Genomic DNA, 22,292 nt, shown 5'->3' on the forward strand with positions numbered 1-22,292 from the left:
GGGAGACTGGTAAAGGGGTGTTTCACTCTCCTTCCTCTGCGACCTGGAGGTCAGTGGGTCAAGCTCAGCTGTAACACCAAGAAAGCTAAAGGCCAAAGAGGAGACAAGAGAAAAAAAAGACAATGGTTCTGGGTGTCCCACTGCATTACCCAGGAGGCCTCTGAAGGAGAATGCCCTTGGACCCCTGGCACAGATGGGAAAAGGGGGAGGCTTTCCTTACCAGCAACTCCCTGGCTATCTTTCTTGGCTGCAGTACAAGAGGTGAGGAAGTTGTCCACCTGCAGATCACGACACCTGGGGCAGGACTCCGCCTGATGACCCCAGACCTGGAAGGAATGAGGTATGGGGGCCCTGCTGGGCTCCTTCCACACCATTTTAGAGATGGGATAAGCAAGGAAGGGATGCAAATGATTAGGCCCAGGGACTGGTTGGTAAGAGACATGGTCAACCTAGGTTCTCTGCCTCCATTCATGCTTTCACCCCACACCTCTTTAGGGGCAAGTACTTGGTTCATGTGAGGCAAACCTGGCCCTGGCAAGCCAGAGGTGACTGTCCCCTGGCCAGAGATGCTGACCATCTGCCTGGTAGGGGAGGCAGATGCAGACACCAGCAAGCTGTGAGGGCTCAGCCCTGCCAAGCACTGAGAACAAGACAGGACAGCTGTGCTGGGTTGAGACATGGGCTCTGCAAACCCCCTGAAGCCGCTGGGGCAGTTGCTCTGCTTGTGTGACAGGACTATTGGGAACAGGGTAGGGTCACCAGGTCAGCCTTGACAGCTTGATGCCACCACACCTGGTTCTGGGGAGGGTGAGGGACAGGAGGACTACAAGGAGCACAGAGGGCCCAGCCCCTGCCTCAAGATAGGAGGCAGAGAGCCATGCAACAGGCAGACAGGATGGGGGGTGGATTGCTAGGAGCTGGGGCGGGGACAAGGGGAGATCTGAGCATGGAGGGGCCAATTCTCTTTGGAGGGACAAGTAGTGGGAGGGATCCTGCACCACTCTCTCTCCTACTCATTTAGCTATTCACTCAACTAACATTTACTGAGCCCCTGATGCACACCTGACCCCTGCGCCAGGGCCTAGAAGGCAGCTGTGAAGCAGCCAGACTGAGACTCTTCCTCATGAATCCCAGAGTCTGGGGAGGGAGGCCAGAGTGTATGCCCACTGGAGCAGTAGGAGCTCCAAAGGGGCCTCTCACTAGCATAAGGGTGGGTTGGTTAGGGAAGGCTTCCTGGAGGAAGTCTCATCCAAGATGAGTCCTGATGGATCTCTAGGTACCTTTACTCTCCTCTTTGGCGCCTTCTTCTTCACACTCCCACCCCAGTCTGGCACTGAGTCCTACCCATTCTATTTTAGAGATATTTCCTATTCTTATTTTCCTATTGCCCCATCCCTAGACCCTCCACATCTCTACCTGGGTGAGATTTCTAAAAGGCAGAAGTAGTCATTCCAGCCCCCCTGGGAAAACCCTGCAATGCCCCCCACCCTGATTGGGCTCTGCAGCCTGAACTCAGTACTCCTCGTATACCCCTCCCTCCTTGGGCCCTTGTCTCCAGCCTCCCAGGTCTCCATGTGGTGCCTATGCACAGTTGTCCACTCCTGGATCAATATTCCCTAAGAACACTGAGAGCCTGGAGGGCAGGGGCTGCAGCTAAATGTTCATTACATTCCCTCTGGCCCAGAACAGAAATGTGAGAGTGTTTATTGCTGGAATGATTGAGGATCATCCAGTGTGACAACATCTTTAATAAGGTAACATTGGAAGCTGCTTCACTGATTTTCCTAAGGTGACAAGTCTTTGAGAAACAGGGTCCAAGTAACCCCAAGAGATGCAGGAGGAAGCCAGGCTGCCTCCAGTGAAGATCCCTGCTGTGCCTCCTGTCTCCAGAACCCACAAGGCTTCTGGTACTTTGTCTGGGAGTGGCAAAGCTACAACCATTGAAATCCCATGGGGGTGCTCCTCTCCCACTTTCCAGAGAATCAATTTGGGGAAAGAAGAAAGAGAGAAAGCTAGAATTCACCAAGCCCTGCCCTGCCTCAACAGCCTAGCAGGTATCCTCATGCATGATGCAGATGCAATCACTATGTCTATTTTACAGATGAGGAAACTGAGACCCTGAATGGTCAAGTAACTTGCTCAAGGTTACATGGCCAAGAGCAGGCAGATCCAGGACTCCACTCAGGCTGCCTGACTCCCACTCTGCACCTTTTGCTCCATAACTCACCACACTACTGAGGACCAGGGGCAAGGGACAAGGAGGGGTGATATAAATACTTAGTATTTTTAAATGAATATATAATGAGTTTACTTGTGGGCAACCAAATACAAATTGCTGGGAGGCATTTGAGGGTTTGTAGTTGAGGTTTGGGAGAGAGGTCAGGGTTCAAGAAATTTACATGTTATATGCAGACAGATGAAAGCTGAAATAATGGGATTCAATGTCAGTGTTTACATGAAGTACAATATCAAGGGAATTGAGAGAGGGGCTAGCAGGCTGGGCACAGAGCCCAGTGTGGAGGTGGCAGCTGCCTGGTCATCCCCCCGAGGGCAGCTGGGAATGGCAGTCAATTCTAGCCATGTCGAGGGTGAGCTGACCGAGGGACAGTCTGAAAGGCATTGGAGGTATGGGTCAGGAGCACAGAGATGTGCAAACATGTGGAAGTCATTGGTTTGAGGGTAGCAGTTGATGTCAAGGAGGAGGAGGTGGGCAAAGAGGTGGAGCATGCAGATGGAAAGGAATGCTGATAACACCAACATTAAGGGGCAGAAGAGGAGGGAATGGTGAAGGAGACTGGGAAGGTATGGCAAGAGAGGTAGGAGATGGTGTCACAGTCATGACAGATGAATTGGGGAAAGAAGACAGGAGTGGCCCACTGGGTCAGTGGTCCTGAATGGTGATAATGAAAGGAGTGTATCCATTGCGTTGGACACCATGAGGCTCCCCGATGACCTCAGAGAGAACATAGGGAGGTTGAATTAGCAGCTTAGGAGAAGTCTCAACACCATGGAGGATTATAGTACAGAACTCTGAAATCAGACTGGGTTCAAATCCTAGCTCTTCCCCTTGGGAACCTTGGGGCAAGTTGCTTGGGCTGTCTGTGCTCCCATTCACTCATCTATAAAGTAGGCAGGGATAAATATAGTGCCCATATCCTGGGGTTTATGTGGAGGGTTAATGCATGCAAAATCATGAGAATGGAGTCTGACCCTAAATCAATAGTAGCTATTAGTAATGATATTTTGAGAATTGGCTAGTCCTGCAATATCAGCTTTTAAGTTCCTTGGAGACAGTTGGCATCTGAGTATGAGATAAATGCCTTCATCTGAGTGTGGTTGGATGGTTAACTTATGTTTCTTTCCTCCATAGGTCTTCCCTGGGCTCCAAATACAAGGAGGACCCCAGCCCTAGAGAGGCCAAGGAAGACTTGGCTGGTGAGGAGGCCTGCAAGGGCCCCAATCTAGACCTAAGGTAACTCAGTGCAGGGACATAGAGCCCATGTGGCCTATGGTGTAAGGTCCATGGATAGAGCTGGGACCAGGACTGTCCAGTTCCCCCACTGTGTCCCCAGTGCCTGGGGCAGTGCAAGTCCTCAGTGAATATCTTTTGAAAGAATAAATGAAGGAATGTATGAGGTTTGGAGAGGGGCAGGCCCCTGCCAAGATCCCTCAGAAAGCCAGTTGCAGAGGAGGACAAAACTCCAGGCCAGACCACCCCCACCCAGCCCTTGGCCCAAGTTCACTGTGCCTTTGCCCCCACTGAAAGCAGTCCTGCTGATGGCCAGGGCAAGCAAGCCTGCCAAGTCAGAAGTTTAGGGAAGTCAATGACCAAAGGATGCATTGACCTCAACAGAGCATCTAGCATAGACTTCCAGGATGAACTGTGGATAAAGGGAGACATGGCAGGTGCTGGCAAGGATGGGAGGCAGAGCCAGTGGTGGATGATGAGTCCAGAAGGGATGGTTGTGCCCAGCCATCCTATGACTATCTCATTGAGCTGTCCTTCATGCTAGACCAAGGAAGCCTGGGTGTGGTGAGCAACGGCTGAGAGTTGAGTGTTTCTTCAATGGGAAGTTGGTAACCAGTAATGGATAAGAGCCCACAGCCTTGCCTGTCTGCCTCCATTTTATCAGTGTGGGGTTCTGGACCCCCAATGGGGACTCAGTCATGAAATGAGGGAAGGGGACCTGGGATGTCTGGGGGAGCTTGTTTCTGCCTTGGGCTCTATTATTATCAGTGGCCCCAAGTGCTTTGCCCTTTGTTTTTTTGACCATTGGCTTCCCCACGTTGTGCCAGCTTCCTCCCAAGTTGCCATTTTGCTCTGTTTTTTGGCTCCACTCTTGCTCCCATTCCATCAGGTTTGGAAGAAAAGCAGAAATACTTGCTGATGTCCAGTTGGCTCTAGTTGGAGCAGCGCAGGGTGGCAACTGGGAGCCTGGCCTTCTAGTCCTTGAGGCCGGCTCTCAGGACATCTTAGTTATATTAGATCAAAACCTAATCAGAGTCAGCAAATGTTTCTCTTCCCATAACAGGTCAAGTGCACAGTCAAGTGATGGCAATGTGGGATCCAGAGCCATGGGCTTCCCACCTGAAGGCTTGATTGAAGCAGACATTGACTCTGGGAGAGGAGGGTAAGCTGCCTGGAGGAGGCAGATGACCCCAGGTTACTGATTCTCTCATGTCCCTGGTGACAGGCCAGGGTCAAGCTGACAAAACTGCCTGGGTTACGGGGGACTGAACACTGGTCATTTCCCATAGTCCTGTCTACAGCTTGCTTCTCCAGTTGCTCCCACCACATCCTTTGTCCCTGTGCTTTCCACTTATCAGAATTGCCTATGCTTGAATATTGCTCCTTCTCCTGCCCTCTGTCACTTGCTCTCAAGATCCTCCAGAGCCGGCGCAAGGGTCCACTTGCAGCTGGAGGTTCAGCCCTGCCTGGGCAGGCACCAGGAAGTAGAATGAATATGTACGGAATGAGTGAAGGGACAAATGAATGACCAAATGATGGGTTAATCAGTGCCTTCTCTCTTCTTGGCTGAGCTCCGAGGATAAGCTAGAAGGAGGTCCTTCATCTCTGCTTTCCTCTTTTCCTTCCACAAATCCTTAAGCTCCTTTTCCTGTCCTGCCCACCTCCTCTGGACAGCTATGCTCTGTGGTTCAGTGAGAGGAAAAGCAGTGGCCCCACTGAGAAGATAAACATGTCTGGCTGGGCTCTAAGTTCCTGGATCTGGGTGGAGTCAGGGTCCACTTTCTCAGGTGATTCAGGGAGTGGTTCCCAAGGTCTCACCTGTCCCTAAGTGGCTGAAAACCAAGCATGAGTCATCCTCGGGGACAAAGTATAGGTATGCTGATGTTGGCACAGATAGTTCAGCTCCAAGTTGTGCTAGTGCCCTTATGGTTCAGAGCAGACGGACAAAGCCAGTGTCTGCAGAGAGCCACAAGGGCATGCTGCCAGCCGGCACACCTGCCCTACCACTCTGCTTCAGCAGGTGCAAAGAAAGGCCACTGGGTTGGGGCCTTGGCTCTTTGAGCTGCCACTAGTGGAAACCACTGTCTGAAAGGCCAGCACTTGCAGCCTGCCTCACTGTGTCCTGGCCAGCACAGTTGTGCAGATTAACTGTTGCTGTTGTAGACCTCTGGTCCAGTGTGATTGGGTAAAGTTCTTGACTGCTTTATCTTTGAATATTCATCCAGATAATTCTTGCTAACACACCCTCCTAAAACAAAGTCTTTGCTTTCTGCTTTCAGTTTCTTTAAAATTAAGCCAAACATCAAATTAACTTGTAAAACAGTCTAAAGACTTAACCTAGTTTTTTACATCGTCTTAACTGTACATATTTTGGCAATGATTTTTAAGAAACTTACCTTTATTATATTTCCAAGGAAAATGTTTCTTTTTTTAAGATTTTATTTTTAACTAATCTCTCCACCCAACGTGGGGCTTGACTTTATAACCTCGGGATCAAGAGTTGCACGTTCTACCGACTGAGCCAGCCAGGTGCCCCATAAAATGTTTCTTATGCGAAAAGCAACCACTCCTTTTCCATTCACTTTTATGAGTTTAATAATTGAATTTAGTAATTATGGTTGCAAGTACAACTGGGATAAATGGATGTGGGAACAAACATGAGGAATCTTAGTGAGTGTGTTACTCAAGTGCAGGCTTGCATGGGCAATGAGGTGCTCTGTGAGCTGTGACTGCTCAGCTTGCTGTGAACATCAACCTGCCTGATTTACAGAGACAAAGAATGCAACCTACCCCTGGAAATACTGGGTAAGACAGCACCCAGTCACTCAATCTGTATCAAGTTGATGGATACAGATAGACTACAAAGGGATGCTGCTTCTATAAATGTCCACAGGCCCCAGTAATAAAAACAGGAACAATTTAGCACATGTTAGGGCCCAGGCATTATTCTAAGTACTTAGCATCTATTATCCCATTTACTCTCCTCAGAAAACTTATGAGGCAGACACAATTATCATCCCCATTTCAGGTGATGTGCCCAAGGTCACACACCTGAGAGGTAGCAAAGTACTGATTTGAATCCAGGCAATGTGCCTGCAGGGAGCCTACACTTAACCACAAGGACACGGTGGCCCAGTGTCAGGCAGCTGTGTGATCTAAGTGAGTACTGTGCCCTGAGCATCTGTTCGAGCAGTCCTTCAGTTCTCATCATCTGTTGGGGATAGAATCCATCCCTTTGGGAGGAAGTACACATATAGACACAAAGTCCTGAACCCAGACCAGGCTTAGACTCCTTCCACAGAGTGTGCCCAGCTGTTGGCTTCCCTCTTCTCCTGGATGATCAAGATGTGTGTGGTGAAAACTCTCAGCCTTGAAAGCCCAGCATGTATTCACAAGGACCCAAGCTGAGGTGGCAGAAGGGATGGCATTAGGAAGCAGAGCCTGGGAATAGACCCTCCTGTAGGGACTGCAGCCCAATCCAGCAAGCAGGAGTCAGAGGAAGGAATCCCAGGGACAGCCAACTGGCACTAGAATGCTCAGTACCAGGGAGCACATGGAGGTGGCTGAGGAGGGCACATGGCTCTAGAGTGCTAAGGTGCAATGGGAAGGGGTTGTGCATTCCCAAGCTGCAGGCTTCTGCCCTATTCCATCTACCAGTCCACCAGTAGGAGTGTCCAGTTTGCTGTGGGTGTGCAGAGCATTTAGTAAAGAACAATCTTCCTGGACTCCCACACAGCCCTAAGAGGTGTATAGGTCAGGCAAGGATACTGGAGCCCCAAACCAGGAGACTTCCCCAGGGACCCCTGAGCTGATCAGGGGCAGTGCTTGATCTTGAACTCAGGTGCCCAGTTCACAGCCGGGACTCACAAGCCGTTATCACACACAGTGGCATCTATGCCACACTAACAGCAGGACTGAGATGCCATCCTTTACTGGCAGATATAGGTTCCCCTTTCTGGTGAGAAGGCAGCTGGCAAGGGCCCTGAGTCTCCTTTGCTCTAAGGCCTCAGCAGGCCTGTGTGCTTCCTCCCTCAGCTCCAGCTCCACTTTGGCCTCTGCTGGACCAGCTGACCAGAAGAGTGACAGTCCAGCAGACCTGGAGGACAAGGATGCACACTCGAAGGGGTAAGGCATCAGGGAATAGTGCTGAGCTTCTGAGGTGGAGAGATTCAGGTCAGGTATGCACTGGCCTTTGGGCTTGGAAGGTGAGGCCAGCAAGGCCTGTGAGCTGGTCTGAAGCATGTGGCAAGAGGTGAAACTGCAGCTAGAACCCTCTGGCTTCTGGCTCTGAGGCCAGAAAGTCTTCCCCTACACTTTGCTTCCTCCAGCCAGGAATTCTTCCAAAATCAGGAAATCACCCAGTCTTTTTTTTTTTTTAGTGTTTATTTATTTTTGAGAGGGAGAGAGTGCAAGCAGGGAAGGGGCAGAGAGAGAGGGAGTGAGATAATCCCAAGCAGGCTCTGCACTGTCAGCACAGAGCCCGGATGTGGGGCTTGATCCCACAAACCATGAGATCATGACTTGAGCCGAAATCAATGCTTAGCCAACTGAGCAACCCAGGTGCCCCAGGTACCCACACTTTCCATCAGCAATCACTTGAATGGCACCTGCCCTGTGCTGGAGGCTGGAGCACACAGATATGGCTGATGGGAGGTAAAGCCCAGCCCATATTGGAACAATACATTATGCTGGAGCAGGGGAATGGGGCACTCAGGACAAATTCATGGGGGAGGTGGCTTTTGAGCCTAATCTTGAAAGGTGAATAGGAGCCCTTCAAGCAAAGGGAAGAGGATATGCAAAAGACTCCAAACAACCTGGTATTTCCTGAGCACTGTATGCAGTTGAGTGTGGCTAGTACTGAGGGTCCTTGTGGAGGAGTGGTAGAATAGAAGGCCTATTGAGGTATGAAAGGGCTGGTTCTTTAATACTGGATATTGTTAATGACCACAATAGCTACTTAACTTTGGGTCACCTACTGTGTGCACTCCACTCTACTCACTGTGTCTCATACAGTGCTCCCCACAATCCTGTGAGGTTTGCACCCAGTAGGAATGAAGAACAAAGGTGTGAAACCTAAGTCTCTGTGCCTTCTGGGAAGAACAGTGCTCTGAAAGAAATACCCAGAGGGCTAAGATAGAGTGGTGGCAGTGAGGAGGGCTAATACATGGGGCAACTCAGCCAAGCTCTCATAAGGAGAAGGAACCAATTTTAGAAAAGAGAAAAGAGCTGCAGACCTAAAAACACTGCTGTGGGAACACACCAGCATGTTCCAAAGCACAGAGTGGCTAGAGCCTAACCAGTGACAGGGATGATAGATGGAGTAAGGCTTTGGTAAGCTATGAGGTATGAGGCCCTATTTTGTGACTTTTTGGTTTCAGACTGCACTGACAGTTAACAGAGTGAAAACAGTAACTGACACCTATAGTGTGCTCTGCTGGATGCTTTACAATCTTTCAAGCAACTCTGTGAAATGAATAAGATGGGGAAACTGGGGCACAGAAAGGTTAAGTGACTTGCTCAAGGGCTTACAAGTGGTAAAACTGAGTCCCAACACAAGAGCCTCTAAAAAAAAAAAAAAAAACCTTCAGGAAAAACTTTAAAAAGCTAGTTTATGAAGTCTGTTGTTTGGAACCTATTCTTAAGATCCAGAACCAGTAACTCTCAGCTGGTTAAGGTGTAAAGCACTCTGCCTGCATGATCTCATCTAATATTCCCTGAACTGGGACAGGATCTAGCTTCTTATGCAATAGGGCAGTGGAGAAAACTCAGGCCGCACTTGAGAATCAACAGGAAAATATTTTAAAAACAAAAAAGCTTCCTGAGCCCTATGCAGAGACTTAGATTTAATTGTTGTGAGGTGGCTTACACCATCATTGTCTTTTTTAAAACTCCCAGTTTATTTTCATGCGCAGTCTAGCTTGAAAATCTTTGTTCTAGGGTAGTGGCTCTGAACCAGGGGCAGCTTCCCCACCTCCTGAACCCCTAGGGATCACTTGGCAATGGCTGGAGACACTATTGTCACAATGGGGAGGAGGTTGCTATTGGCAAATAATGGGTGGAGACCAAGGATGCTACTCAATGACCTACAATACACAGACCAGCATCCACCATAGAGTAATCCAGTTAAAATGTCAATAATGACGAAGTTGACAAGCCTTGCTCTAGAGCCTTCACGATGTCTGTGGAAACCCACCAGATGCTGGATTGGAAAGAAAAATGGTTGAGATCCCAGCACTCCTCCAGGAGTCTGAGCAGCCGGGACACAAGTCCGGTTTCGCTCGTGCGCTCCTGATTGGCTCGTCCCTGTGTCCGTGCTCCTAGTGGGGCGCGACACCGTCTTCTGTGTGCCTGCGCGCTGGAGCGAGAGCGCTGAAGCTAGTGTGCGCCTGCGCGCACCGCCATTTCCTTGCAACCGGAAGCTTGAGTCGCAGCGCCCATCGGGAAATGCGACATTTCACCGAGGGAAATGGCTGCCCTGGGGGAGAACGGCCTCAGTGTAGCTTTTCTTGCTGCCATGCTGGTTCCGGCCGCTAGATGGTGCGCGAGGATCACAAATGGGCTAGGCCTACCGTCTGGGAGGCTCCCTGGGCCCTCGCTGCCCTTGCCCTGCTGGCCCAGTGGGCTCTGGTGGTGCCACCGACCTTGGGGTTGAAGCAGCCCCTCTGACCACGTGTGGAGGGACCATCGCCACAGTCCAGGCGGAGGCGAGAAAGAGAGAGCGAGCTGGGTGCCCGTAAGGAGCTGAACGGGGCTCCTGTGGTCCCCGCCTGTTTGGCAGGGTGCCCCGGCCTCTCGGTCGTTTCTGGCCACTGGCCACTGATCTCCAGAGCTGCCCAGGGGCAGGGGCTGTGGACATACTGGGAGGGCAGCGGATCCTCCACCCATGAGGGACCTCCTGGGCAGATCTGCCTGGGCAGGGCTCTGGGGTTCTGTGGAAAGGCAGCTTAATTCCCAAGAGTTGGGCGAGGAAGGGTGATGGGGGCAGGGGGCAAGGCTATCCTGCGGAGTAGTCAAACTGTTCCAAAGTTGATGAACTCTTCTCTAGTCTAACTTGGTCTTGCTTCATCACATGTACAGGAAGAATTGGTATAGTATGGTAATCAGGAGCATGTATTCCTGTGCATGGTCTTATGCTTAAGCTCTGTCACTCGCTATTTGACCTTGGGTATCATTTTAATCTCTTCTAACCAAGTCCAAGCTCATTTTGCTCACTGCAAGACAAGCCAGTAAGTGGAAAGGCAAGACACTGGGGTAAGGAAAGCGACTTTATCCAGACAGCCAGCAAACCAAGGAGATGGTGGACTGTTGTCCTAAGGAGCTATCTCCCCTTGGCATGAAATTTGAGCTTTATAAAAGAAGCAAAAGAAACTTAGCAAAAGGAGGAATCAGGAGGGAGTGGAGTTAAAAGATGACTGACATCTGTAGACATCCCAGGAAGGTTGTGTAATTTGTCTGTCCTTGGTCAGTTTATCTTTGTTTACAGGAATTTGGTCATGTTGTTCCTGTAAATCTTAAACATAGCATAGTCATTTCTGTGCATACTTCCTTATCCCCTTGGGTGAAGTAAGTTTTGGGTAAAGAGTGGTTTTTGCAAATCTTAGCTGTAGCATGCCTACATGCAGGGCTAAACAGAAGTTTCTAAGCTATAGGTCACAGTAGCAAGAGAAATAGAAGCAATATAGAGTCAGACATGCTAAGTTTCTTCCTCTTACACTCTGTGTTTGTATTTCCTTACGGTAGAATAGTAGTAATAATAGTTCCTATCACACAGTGTTGTTCTGAGGGTCAAGTGAGTTTGTCAAAAGCATGTAGAACATTTCCTGGCACAAAGTACTATGTCAAACTCTCCTTTTATAAAAGACTTCAAGCTAAATAAAGCAGCCCCAGAGGAATGCCTCCTTCCACCTCAAAAAAACACTGGGAAAACTGGCCTCTGCTTCCTTTTACCAGCTTATTGGCCTGATTTCATTTAATAAGACAGAGTAGTTCATTTCTTCCCCAGCAAACTTTTGTTATTAGACTTTACATCTAAAACATAGGCTGTTTTCCTCTTTGTTATGTTGCAAGTCTCAGATTTTCAGGTTTATGTTCTTTCTGCATGAGAAGCATGTGAACTTTAAGCACATGTATTCACTGTGAAGAACCATTGACAACCAGCAGAGGAGTCTTTTGGGGGTAGTTTAAGAATGGAAGGTATTGTTATCTTCCATGTGGAGAGTCTGATTGTGTCAGGAATTGGCAGTAGCTGTGTTAGGCTACTGGATCTTTGATCTAGTTACAGGCGTATCTCTAAGCACGTGACTTCCAGGCAGTTCATTAGGGGCATGGGAGACCTCTGGGATATTACATTGCTCAGCAAGACTGCCTGTGACTGTTTTAGTAAGATTTACTTTTTATAGGTCAGGTGGATTACAATTCCTATAATCATAGTGGCTTTGCTCTGAGGCCTAGGGCAAAGGAACCTTATTCACCCACTTGCCACTGTGTTGCAGTAGACCCCAGAATTACTCTTTGCAGAAATCTTGACTTGATTCACAAACTTCATAAGGACAATCTCTGTTACTGTAATTCTATAACAGATAGGAGATGGGACAGCACTCTGATTAAGTCCATGGCAAAGCTAGCTCCAGGCTTACAGAGGCAGGAAACAAGCTCTTTGGGCTTCCAGGTTTGTTTTTGGCTCAAGCATGTATGTCACAGATAAGGGTGGAGTGGGTGTGTCAGGGTATCTTGCTGACTAAGGGACTGGCATTATCTGAGCAGACCACTTTTGGTATCTGGCTGGGCTGCAGCAGACTATTAGGGTAGAAGCAGCACAGGGAGACACAACACCCACTTGCCTGCAGATATGCCTGGGCAGCTGGAAGTGGTAATAAGTTTATTGTCTCTGCTGGGATATTTTTGTTCCTCTCACCTGAGGCTGAAGAGTTGCATTGCTTTCAGGGCATACTTTGCAAAAAGTATGGTCACTGCTCCACTTGAAGCATGAAGGCAGGGAGCATACCTACTATGGGATTAACTTCTATGAATAAAAGATCCTAGGGCTGGAGGTAGCTGGTAGTGTGATCTTCTTGTTCCAGGGGAGCCTCACCAGTGATTGGAGGCAGGCTGCTGATGTTGGGAGAGTTGAGTTTAGCCTGACTCTGTGTCCCTGGCCTAGTGGTCATATAACATCTTTGAGGCCTCCAGGCAGCAGCACCATCACACTAGAGGTTAAGGAGGAAGCACCAGGAGAAAGAATGAGACCATTGGAAGCACCTCAGATGGGGATGGAAGGGTGTGCAAGTGTAGGCATGATGTGATTCCAGGGAGGAAGAAAGATCTCCCTTGATGCCTAGACAGCTGAGAATCCGCTTCCTCATTGCTAGATTGAGGGTATGGCAAAATCACCAGAGGCTCATGCTTTCTCTGGTACAAGTGGGGACTGCCTTTGGGCTCCTCTCTTCCCTACCCTCTGGGAGAGGAGCCTGTTATGGCCACAGGAGGTGACATCAGCATGCAGTGGGTGAAGAAGAACTGGTCCCAAAGTCTCATTCCATAAAGGTGTTCACTCTTCCTCAGCACCTTGGCTGATTCTGAAGACAAGAATGTGGCTGCCACGGTGGGAGAGACCTGGCAGGAAAGGCCTGCAGTCCTGAGAGGTGGCCATGGGGACCCAGCTGCACCCTCCCAGCAGTCTGCAGCCCCCAGGACCCCAGAGCAGCAGAGCATCCCCAGAAGACCAGAGCAGCTTGTGGAACTGAACAGCCAGGCCAGCAGGTAAGTATTAAACTGTGCTGGGTCCCTGCCTACCTGAGCTGGAGAGTTGTCAGGGGCCATGACCCAAGTGGGACCCACTCTTACCCCATGTTCATGCCAGTGCCTGGCACATCACACACCAAGGTGTTCAAACTCCTGCTCCATGAGTGGGATTGGGATAGTGACTCCCTGGGTGCAAAGCAGTGTTTAGGGGCTTCCTACAGCACAAGTAGTTGGGATAGGGCTGGGATAGGAGCTGGTGTATGTATGCAGAGGTAAGAAGCCCTGGCTAATTTCTGACATGTGGACCAGGAAGGAGGTCTCCCAAGATGGGGGTCATAAGTAGGAAGAGGACTATTTGTGTGTGTAAAATGGCACTGTGTGTGTGTGTGTGTGTGTGTGTGAGAGAGAGAGAGAGAGAGAGAGAGAGAGAGAGGGAACATTCTTCAGACAACCTCATCCACTCTGCAGCCCCTAGTATAATCTTTACTCAACTCCAGACCTACTGGACATTATTGTCCAGATTCCCTGTAGGCACTTTACATTCAGCATAACTCAAATGACCTTATCATATCTCTGCACAGCACCTCTCCCCAACTTCCTTGCTATATCTCATCTCATTCTTTCCACAGCTTGCGACCATCACCATCCACTCGGTTGACCAATTCTGGAATCTTGGAAAAGCCTTGGCTACCACTTTCCTTCAACTTTACATTTTATAAGGCAATAAGACTTGTGGCCTTATCATTTCTCTCTTGACTGAGCAAATAGTTTCCTAACTGGTCTCCTGCATCATCTTACTTTATAATGCCTGGCCTGATTCTCCACATGGCAGCTGGAGTGAATCTTCCTACAAGTCATGTCTGATCTGTTCATGATTAATATAGCATTAATGTTATTAATGCCAGTTTTGTTGTTGTTTAATGGATGTGGAGTTTCCCTGGTCTCTTGTTTATACTGCTGGCCTCCCTTCCTCCTCTTTTTCTCTTGGGCAGGAAAGGCTAATTGGTTGCCACATTGGGAACAGAAACTGCATGGATCCAACTTGGCCACCAATCCTCCTGGTCTTTGGAAGAAAATGGCTTCATATGTACAGCCAAGAAGGTTCCCCCTGGATTCTTTGCTTTTGTCTACAAGCCCCTGGGGTCAGTTGTCCAGCCAGGCTCTTGGCTGGGTGAGTAAGGCCCTGTGGTTCAAGGATGTAAGGGGTGCCCTCCTTTTTGGCTCTATGTGTAAAGCCATCAGCTTCATCAGTGGACCTTTATCTCCATTTTCTGTTCTTTTGTCTAAAAAGAGGTGTTAATTATTGGCCCCCTAAAACTCTGAGTCCATACAATGAAAAAAGATAAAAATAAGAGCTACAAAGGCAGATTGGGTCAGAATTCTGGCAAATAATATTGAAAGGTCTTGTAGCAGAAGAGGATCTGAAAGGGGATACTGAGAAAGAAAGTTTTGGATAAATGGAAGAACTTGGAAAGAGTACTGTCATGGAAACCAAGCTAGGCTGAGCTAACTTTCCAGTATGCTGTGGACCTTTAAATAAGACCACAGGATTTGGTAGAATGGAGTTTATGGCTGCCTTAAATGGAGGGCAGGTCAGGGAGGCAGAAAGGTTTGGTTGACTTATAGCGGATTGAGGAAGAATTTGGAGGTGAGGTGGTGCAGTTGGTGGAGGTATACAACTCTTTCTAAAATGTTGGCCAGCAAGTGATGGAAATTTGATGGGTGATTAGATAAATACAGCTACAGGATGATAGGAAGTGCTTTCTAGAGTGCATGCCTATGTTCCCAGGGAAGGAAGTACACTGTTGGTAAAGACAGTTTGATATTTGAATAAAGAATGAGCAAATCCAAAGGTTAATGGTCACTGAATTTATGGTGGGCTTAGGGTGGGGTTCTAGAGTCTTGGGAAAGAAGTAGAGGGCTCTGTTTTTGAAACAGGAGGGAAGGATGAGTGCAAATGTAGGTTGGAGGGCAGGGGAAGGAATACACAGAGTAATGTGGGCTCCTTGATTTTTTCTGTGAGTTAATGAGCCACACATTGTAAAATTAAACAATATTTTACTTAATGACTAGCCCATGCCAAGCCATGTCCTAAGCACTGGAGATACTGACCTCAAGGAGGTGTGGATAGGTTATAATGGCAGCATAGTAGGAGTATGTGACTTGGCTGGCTGCATGGAATCAGAGAAGGCTTCACAGAGGTGACAGTTCATGTTCCTCTTGAAGCACTTTGTAAGGAGGTGAAGGAGGGGCCCAGGAGTAAGGGTAATCTGTGCTGAAGGGTAGATGTCAGTGTGGCATGCTTCGCAGCACCCTGTGGTTTTATATGACTGTGGTTTATGATGAGAAAGCCGTTGAAAAGTTGACGTTGGGCAGACAAGAGTTAACCTAGCAGGCCTGAGGCTACTCTCTTTAGAAAGGGCTGCTTGTGGGGTGCCTGGTTGGCTCAGTCAGTTGAGCGTCCGACATCGGCTCAGGTCATGATCTCGCGGTCTGTGAGTTCAAGCCCCGTGTCGGGCTCTGTGCTGACAGCTCAGAGCCTGGAGTCTGCTTTGGATTCTGTGTGTGTCTCTCTCTCTGCCCCTCCCCCGCCCATGCTCGGTCTCTCTCTGTCAAAAATAAATACACATTAAAAAAATAAAAAAAAAAAAAAAGAAAGGGCTGCTTGCAAGATGTGCCCTTGGCCGGCCTCCAGGAACTTGAAGAGGTAAACAGTTCTCTACACTGATATGAAAATTTCCCTAAATGATGAGAGTTAAGGGTGACCACCTGGATCACTTGTACAAACAACGTGCTTTATGCTGAGTGTCTGCTTGCCTCCTGGGAGTTGGGAGTTTTGGTTCGTGCCAGGAAGAAAGTTCCTATGTGACCAGTCTCCAGTAATAATCTTGGGTCGTGAATGAAAATATCACCTTTTTCTTTCACTGATTTTGCTTGGTATCCTTCTATGGTCATAAATCTTAGCCTTGAGGATGACTATATGCTGAGTCTTGGGAGTGCTCCTAGTGAATCATGGACCCTGGTGGTGGTCTTAGGGTCACCAACACACCATATCAATCTAATAAAGGACAAAAGCCGCATGATCACAGACACAAATGCGCAGAGTCTGATCTTTATGCCTTAACAAGGGCTTGGACTTTCTCCAGAGGACAAAGAAGAGTTAGGAAAGTTTTTTTTTAATTGTTGTAAAATTCACAAAACATAAAAATTACCATCTTAACCATTTTAAAGTATAAAGGCAGTGGCATTAAGTACATCCATGTTGTTATGCAACCAATTTCCAGAACTCTTTCTGTCTTGCAAAACTAAAACCCTTTCTCTATGAAACAACTCCCATCCCCTTCTCCCCAGCCCCTGGCACCCATCATTCTACTTTCTGTTTTTATAAACTTGACTACTCTAGGTTTCTCATAGAAGTGGAATCATGCAGTATTTGTCCTTTTGTAACTAGCATCTTTCATTTAGCATAATGTCTTCAAGGTTCATCCATGTTGTAGCATATGTCAGTATTTCCTTCCTTTTTAAGGCTGAATAATATTCCATAATATAGACATACTGCATTTTGTTTATGCATTCAAGTGTCAAGAGATACTTGAGCTGCTTCCTCCTTTTGGCAAATTTGAATAATACTGTAATAAACATGGGTGTAGAAGTATTTCTTTGAGATCCTGCTTTCAGTACTTTTGGGTATATACCCAGAAGTGGAATTGCTGGATCATATAGTAATTTTATGTTTAAATTTTTTGAGGAACTGCCATACTATTTTCCACGGTGGCTGTTTTCTACCATTTTACATTCCCACAAACAGAGCCAGAAAAGTTTTTTTTTTAAATTTCTTTAAAGTTTCTTTATTTCTGAGAGAGAGAGAGTGAGAGAGAGAGAGAGAGAGAGAGAGAGAGAATGAGTGGGGGAGGAGCAGAGAGAGGGAGACACAGAATCCAAAGCAGGCTCCAGGCTCTGAGCTGTCAGCACACAGCCTGATGTGGGGCTTGAACTCCCAAACCACGAGATCATGACCTGAGCCGAAGTCAGACACTTAACTGACTGAGTCACCCAGGCACCCCCAGAGCCAGAAAAGTTTTAAGCAGGGAAGTGAAATGGTCAGAGTTGTGCTTTAGCCTTATTTCTATGGTGGCAGTGTGAAGAATGAACTGGACGTGGGAAGAGTGGAGGCAGGGAGATGAGCTACAAAGAGGTTCCAGTCCACTAAGTAAGAGATGATGGGGCCCCAGCTAGGGTGGTAGCTGTGGATATGGAAATAGAACTCTTAAGTAAGTAAAATGGACCCAGAATTGGGCAGCTGATAAGACTTGGGGGAGCAGTAAGGGAAAGAGAAGTGTTAAGTCAGAAAGTCATCTTTGTGGCTCAAGTGGAAGAGTGGAGTGTGTGACCCCTTCTGGCCCAGGTTGTGGGCAGAGTATCTCCAAGCTATTTTCTAACTGCCTGGAGCCAATTGAGCAAATGCCCAGTCCATGGAGACACCAAGACAAAGCGGCACACTCAAACAGATTGGCAGACAAGGGCATCTGAGGCAAGGCTCTGACTTTCAGACAGAGGCTCTGCCTGGGCCAGCCTGGATGAATTGCCCTGGCAATACTGTTCTGTTTCTAAGGTGGGCAGCAACACCTTGCAACTGTCCTTCCTTTCTTCCTCCTAGTAGTCCAAATCCCCAAGCATGCTGGGTGTGGTTGTGGAAAAGTCTTCTTTCTAGAACTGTCTAGGTCTTTCATTTCTAGTCTTTGCGTCAGGTCACTGGCATGGCATCTCGGTAGACTAGGCTCATCAGCAAAGGTGACATTTGGAGTCTTTGGGCCAGAGGATTAAAGACCACTACTGCTAATAGTCCAAAGTAACAAGGAGACCCTTAGCCCCATTCTGGGTATGCACCAGGAGGAAAGCCAGTCAGTGCAAACCTCCTAATGGACAAGGCTTGACTAGCCTAGGATTCCAGGAAGTACAGAGGGAAGTAGAGTGAGACCCAGGAGAGGATCAGAGGATGATCGGTGCCAAGGATAAAACCTTAGGCCATGGGAGATTGAGTTCTTCCATCAGTTTAGCAAACTTTAATTTTTATAGTTCATTAGATCTGTTATCTCAGATGACCGACAATGATAAGAACAATGTAATTGGGGGAAGGAGAAGAACCTGTTGGATTTCTTAGATGACTTAACTGGTGAAATGGATTCCTCAGTCACTTGAAGGAGCCAGAATTCCCCACGTGGGTGTACTTGTTCTCACAAAGGTTTAGCAACAGTAGTGGCAATGACCCTTTTAAAAGGGAACGTTTCAAGCTAGTGAAAGACAGACATATGGTAGTAAGAACATATTTAAGTTACATTTTAAAAATAATTAAAATTATGACTGATAACATTGTGCTGTTGTTTTAATATTTGGCAAGGCAGCACCAAGACAGTGAGGGCACTGACAGATCGCTAGGAATTTTATATAATTTCTGAAATATTTGTATAATTAAAATTTTACCCCTTAAAATTTAACTTAAGAAAGGCTCAGCATTATTATTTTTGGATTTGACACTGCTTCCCATAAAATGTATACAATATTAAATAAATATGAATAGTTTTAGTACTGCTCTTGTTGCAAGGTAAAAGAACAAATAAATCCTTTGGGCCCTCGGGGAAATCTCAGTGTCAGTTTTAGGTGTAAAAGATATTTCAGATTTGATTTGGGGAAGTCAAAATGTCAAATGTTATCAGAAGGTTTGAGGATTTGATAACGATTATGAGATAGTGAGAAATACTTCTTGGTTATCTATTAAATCAAAGTGTGAGAAAAAATTAAAGTAAACATAGGAGATAAAATGATTGTAAACACTGTTAGAGCCTTTAAAATGTCTTTTTTAAATGTTTATTTATTTTTGAAGGAGAGAGAGAGAGACAGAGCGTGAGCTGGGGAGGGGCAGAGAGCAAGAGAGACACAGAATCCCAAAGCGGGCTCCAGGCTCTGAGCTGTCAGCACAGAGCCCGACATGGGGTTCGAACTCACGAACTGTGGGATCATGACCTGAGTAAAAGTCGGACACTTAACCAACTGAGCCACCCAGGTGCCCAAAGACTATTAGCTCCTTTAAAATTAAGGCCTTTTAAAAATAATTGACATGATAAAGTCAACATAAAGAATAGGATATTAGTTTGATAAGACATAAAAACTTTTCTTTTTAGATAGTGTTCACCTTAAAAATAAAAAGGCAGTTATTTTATCAGCAAAATGGGTTTATTCAGGAATAGCAGAGAATTGCAATTCAGGACACACAAGCTACAGCAAAAGCAAGTCCAAGAGCAAAGAAGAGGAACACTCTATTACAGAAAAAGGAGAAACATTGGGAGGGCTTGTTATAAACAAAAAGTCCATTGGAGTGAACTGGGACTTTGAAGTGTAGCGGCTTTTCCTTGGCTGAGTTGTTACAGTCTCTCATGAGCTGGGCTATTGCTGGGCAAGGAGAAAATCTTCCTCCTGCTGGAATAGTAAAATTTAGGCTTCTTCCTGTTAGTTTTGCAAGGGACACCAAGGAGTGGTAGGGCATGAGAGCTCCCACTTCTGGCCTCCTGACTCCATTTTAGTGAGGTTTTCCTTTATTCATTTTCACAATAGATTACTGGGGAAAAAAGAACTATCATTAACCTTTTATTAAGAGCACGCCAGTGAGCCAAGAAACTCTTACTATTTTAACAGAGAGAAAGCCAAATTTTAGTTTTTTATTGGTACAATACTTGATACCAGAGCTCTTTTTGAAAAGACTATAAATAATCTCGGGGCGCCTGGGTGGCTCAGTTGGTTAACCGTCCGACTTCTGCTCAGGTCATGATCTCGCGGTCCATGAGTTCAAGCCCCGCATCGGGCTCTGTGCTGACCGCTCAGAGCCTGGAGCCTCTTTCAGATTTTGTGACTCCCTCTCTCTCTGACCCTCCCCCGTTCATGCTCTGTCTCTCTCTGTCTCAAAAACAAGTAAACGTTAAGAAAAAATTAAAAAAAAAAAGAAAATACTATAAATAATCGCACTTAATTTTAGTAAATTTTGAACACGGCAAATAAAATTTCTTTTCTGTAAACATTTTATAATTTTAAATCTACTTACATTTCATCTTACAAAATTTTTGGAACCACTATTTTAATTTAGGACAAACTTATTCTTTTTCCTTAACAAAAACATATTTTCATACCTTGCATACAAAGTTGTTCTCCTTTGCCTTATTACTTTTAGTAGTCTCATTTATACATATTGATTATAATTTTAAACTGTTAGTAACTTTTATTTTACAGAGAAAAATAGATGTAGATCATTTTGAATTATCTGTCATATACCAGCATTTTGCAGTAGACTAGTAAAGCTTATGAATATATATCTTATAAAACTTTATAGTTATATACTTTTTTATAGTATAAGTTTTCAGTGTGCACAAATGAATGCATTTATTAACAAATGTATGTACAACCTCTCTGTACTATAAAAAATAAGAAGCAAGAAGTATATAAACTTAAACTTAGGCTTAGTAACTAATATTTCAGTATTTTATCTTACTTAGAAATGATCTAGGTACTTAGTAAATATCTGTTAATTTAATTTAGCATCAATCTAAGGTTTTAAATTTCCAAAAAGATCTTGGAAACTGTCTTTAAGCTGACATGTTATAAAACATAATTACTGCTGAAATAGAGTTTGTCAGAATAATGCCTCAGTTTGATTAAAAGCAAATTTATATTTTTATAGTCTATACATAGATTATATATATAAAATGTAAAATAATATATTTTATAATATAATACTATATTACATCTAGTAGATGTAATACTAGCTTACGTGGCTAGTTAAACCATTTAAGTTTATGAAGATTATACTCAAGTATAATAAAAATACGTGTGGGGCGCTTGGGTGGCTCAGTCGGTTAAACATCTGACTCCCACTCAGGTCACCATCTCGCAGTTCATGGTTTTGAGCCCTGCATCGGGCTGTGCTGACAGTTCAGAGCCTGGAGCCTGCTTCTGATTCTGTGTCTCCCTTTCTCTCTGCCCCATCTCCCATTCATGCACCTGCACTCTCTGAAAAAAATAAATATTAAAAAATTAAAATATGTGCTTCTATTATATGTAAGGTTGATAACTCACAAGACAGCTGTTTTCATTAAATTAGGAATATTAAACTAGTCTTGTTTGCCAAAGATTTAGCTAAGTTTTTGAACTAGAATTTTTAAAATATTTGGGTTTTTGTTTTCTTTTTTAAGTTTTTATTTAAAACCTAGTGAGTTAACATATGTGGCAAAATTGGTCTCAAGTGTAGAATTTAGTGATTCATCACTTACATATAACACACAATGATCGTCACAAGTGCCCTCCTTGATACTTGTCACCCTTTTAGCCCATCACCCACCCACAGTGCTCTATCAACCCACAGTTTGTTCTCTAAAATTAAGAATCTCTTATGGTTTTCTCCTCTCCCTTTTTATCTTCACCTATCTTCATCTCTTTTGTTTCTTAAATTCCACATATGAGTGAAATCATATGAAATTTGTCTTTCTCTGACAGACTTTTTTCATTTAGCATAATACAGTCTACCTTCATCAACGTTGTTGCTAATGGAAAAAATTCATTCTTTTCAATGGTTGAGTAATATAAATGCACACACACACAACATTTTCTTTATCCATTCATCAGTCAATGCACATATGGGTTCTTTCCATAGTTTGGCTATAGTTGATAATGCTGCTATAAACATCAGTGTTCATATGCCCCTTTGAATCAATATTTTTATATCCTTTGGATAAATACCAAATAGTGAAATTGCTGAATGGTAGGATAGTTCTATTTTTAACTTTTTGAGGGAATTCCATACTATTTTCATAGTGGCTGCACCAGTTTGCATTCCCACCAACTTTCTCCACATCCCCGCCAATATCTGTTGTTTCCAGTGTTGTTAATTTTAGCCATTTGTGTTAGTTTTTATAAGAATATTGTTTTTTTTTACAAAGTATTAGAAATTGTTTCTTTAATTTATGAAAGTTTTAGGAATGTTTAATTTTTGTAAGTGCTTATTTATCTCTAAGTTATTTGGAATAGAAGATAAGGGATT

General features: G+C 45.6%; 1 protein-coding gene across 23 annotated transcripts in view; it reads left to right on the plus strand.

Annotated features, from left to right (window-relative positions):
• The window catches only part of ZNF185 (zinc finger protein 185 with LIM domain), a 94,857-nt gene that overhangs the window by 58,043 nt on the left and 14,522 nt on the right, over window positions 1-22,292 (plus strand). For 10 of the 23 annotated variants that reach the window (XM_027053433.2, XM_053201839.1, XM_027053445.2 and 7 more), the window contains 5 exons: window positions 254-340; window positions 3,371-3,472; window positions 4,533-4,631; window positions 7,505-7,594; window positions 13,013-13,228. In XM_027053433.2, coding sequence (XP_026909234.1) covers window positions 254-340; window positions 3,371-3,472; window positions 4,533-4,631; window positions 7,505-7,594; window positions 13,013-13,228 — 594 coding nt within the window. The remainder of the gene's footprint in view (window positions 1-253; window positions 341-3,370; window positions 3,473-4,532; window positions 4,632-7,504; window positions 7,595-13,012; window positions 13,229-22,292) is intronic. The other 13 variants (XM_027053444.2, XM_027053455.2, XM_027053454.2 and 10 more) reach the window with 4 other exon arrangements.

The sequence above is a fragment of the Acinonyx jubatus genome, chromosome X, assembly GCF_027475565.1.
Source record: "Acinonyx jubatus isolate Ajub_Pintada_27869175 chromosome X, VMU_Ajub_asm_v1.0, whole genome shotgun sequence".
In the NCBI taxonomy this organism is placed as follows: Eukaryota; Metazoa; Chordata; class Mammalia; order Carnivora; family Felidae; genus Acinonyx; species Acinonyx jubatus.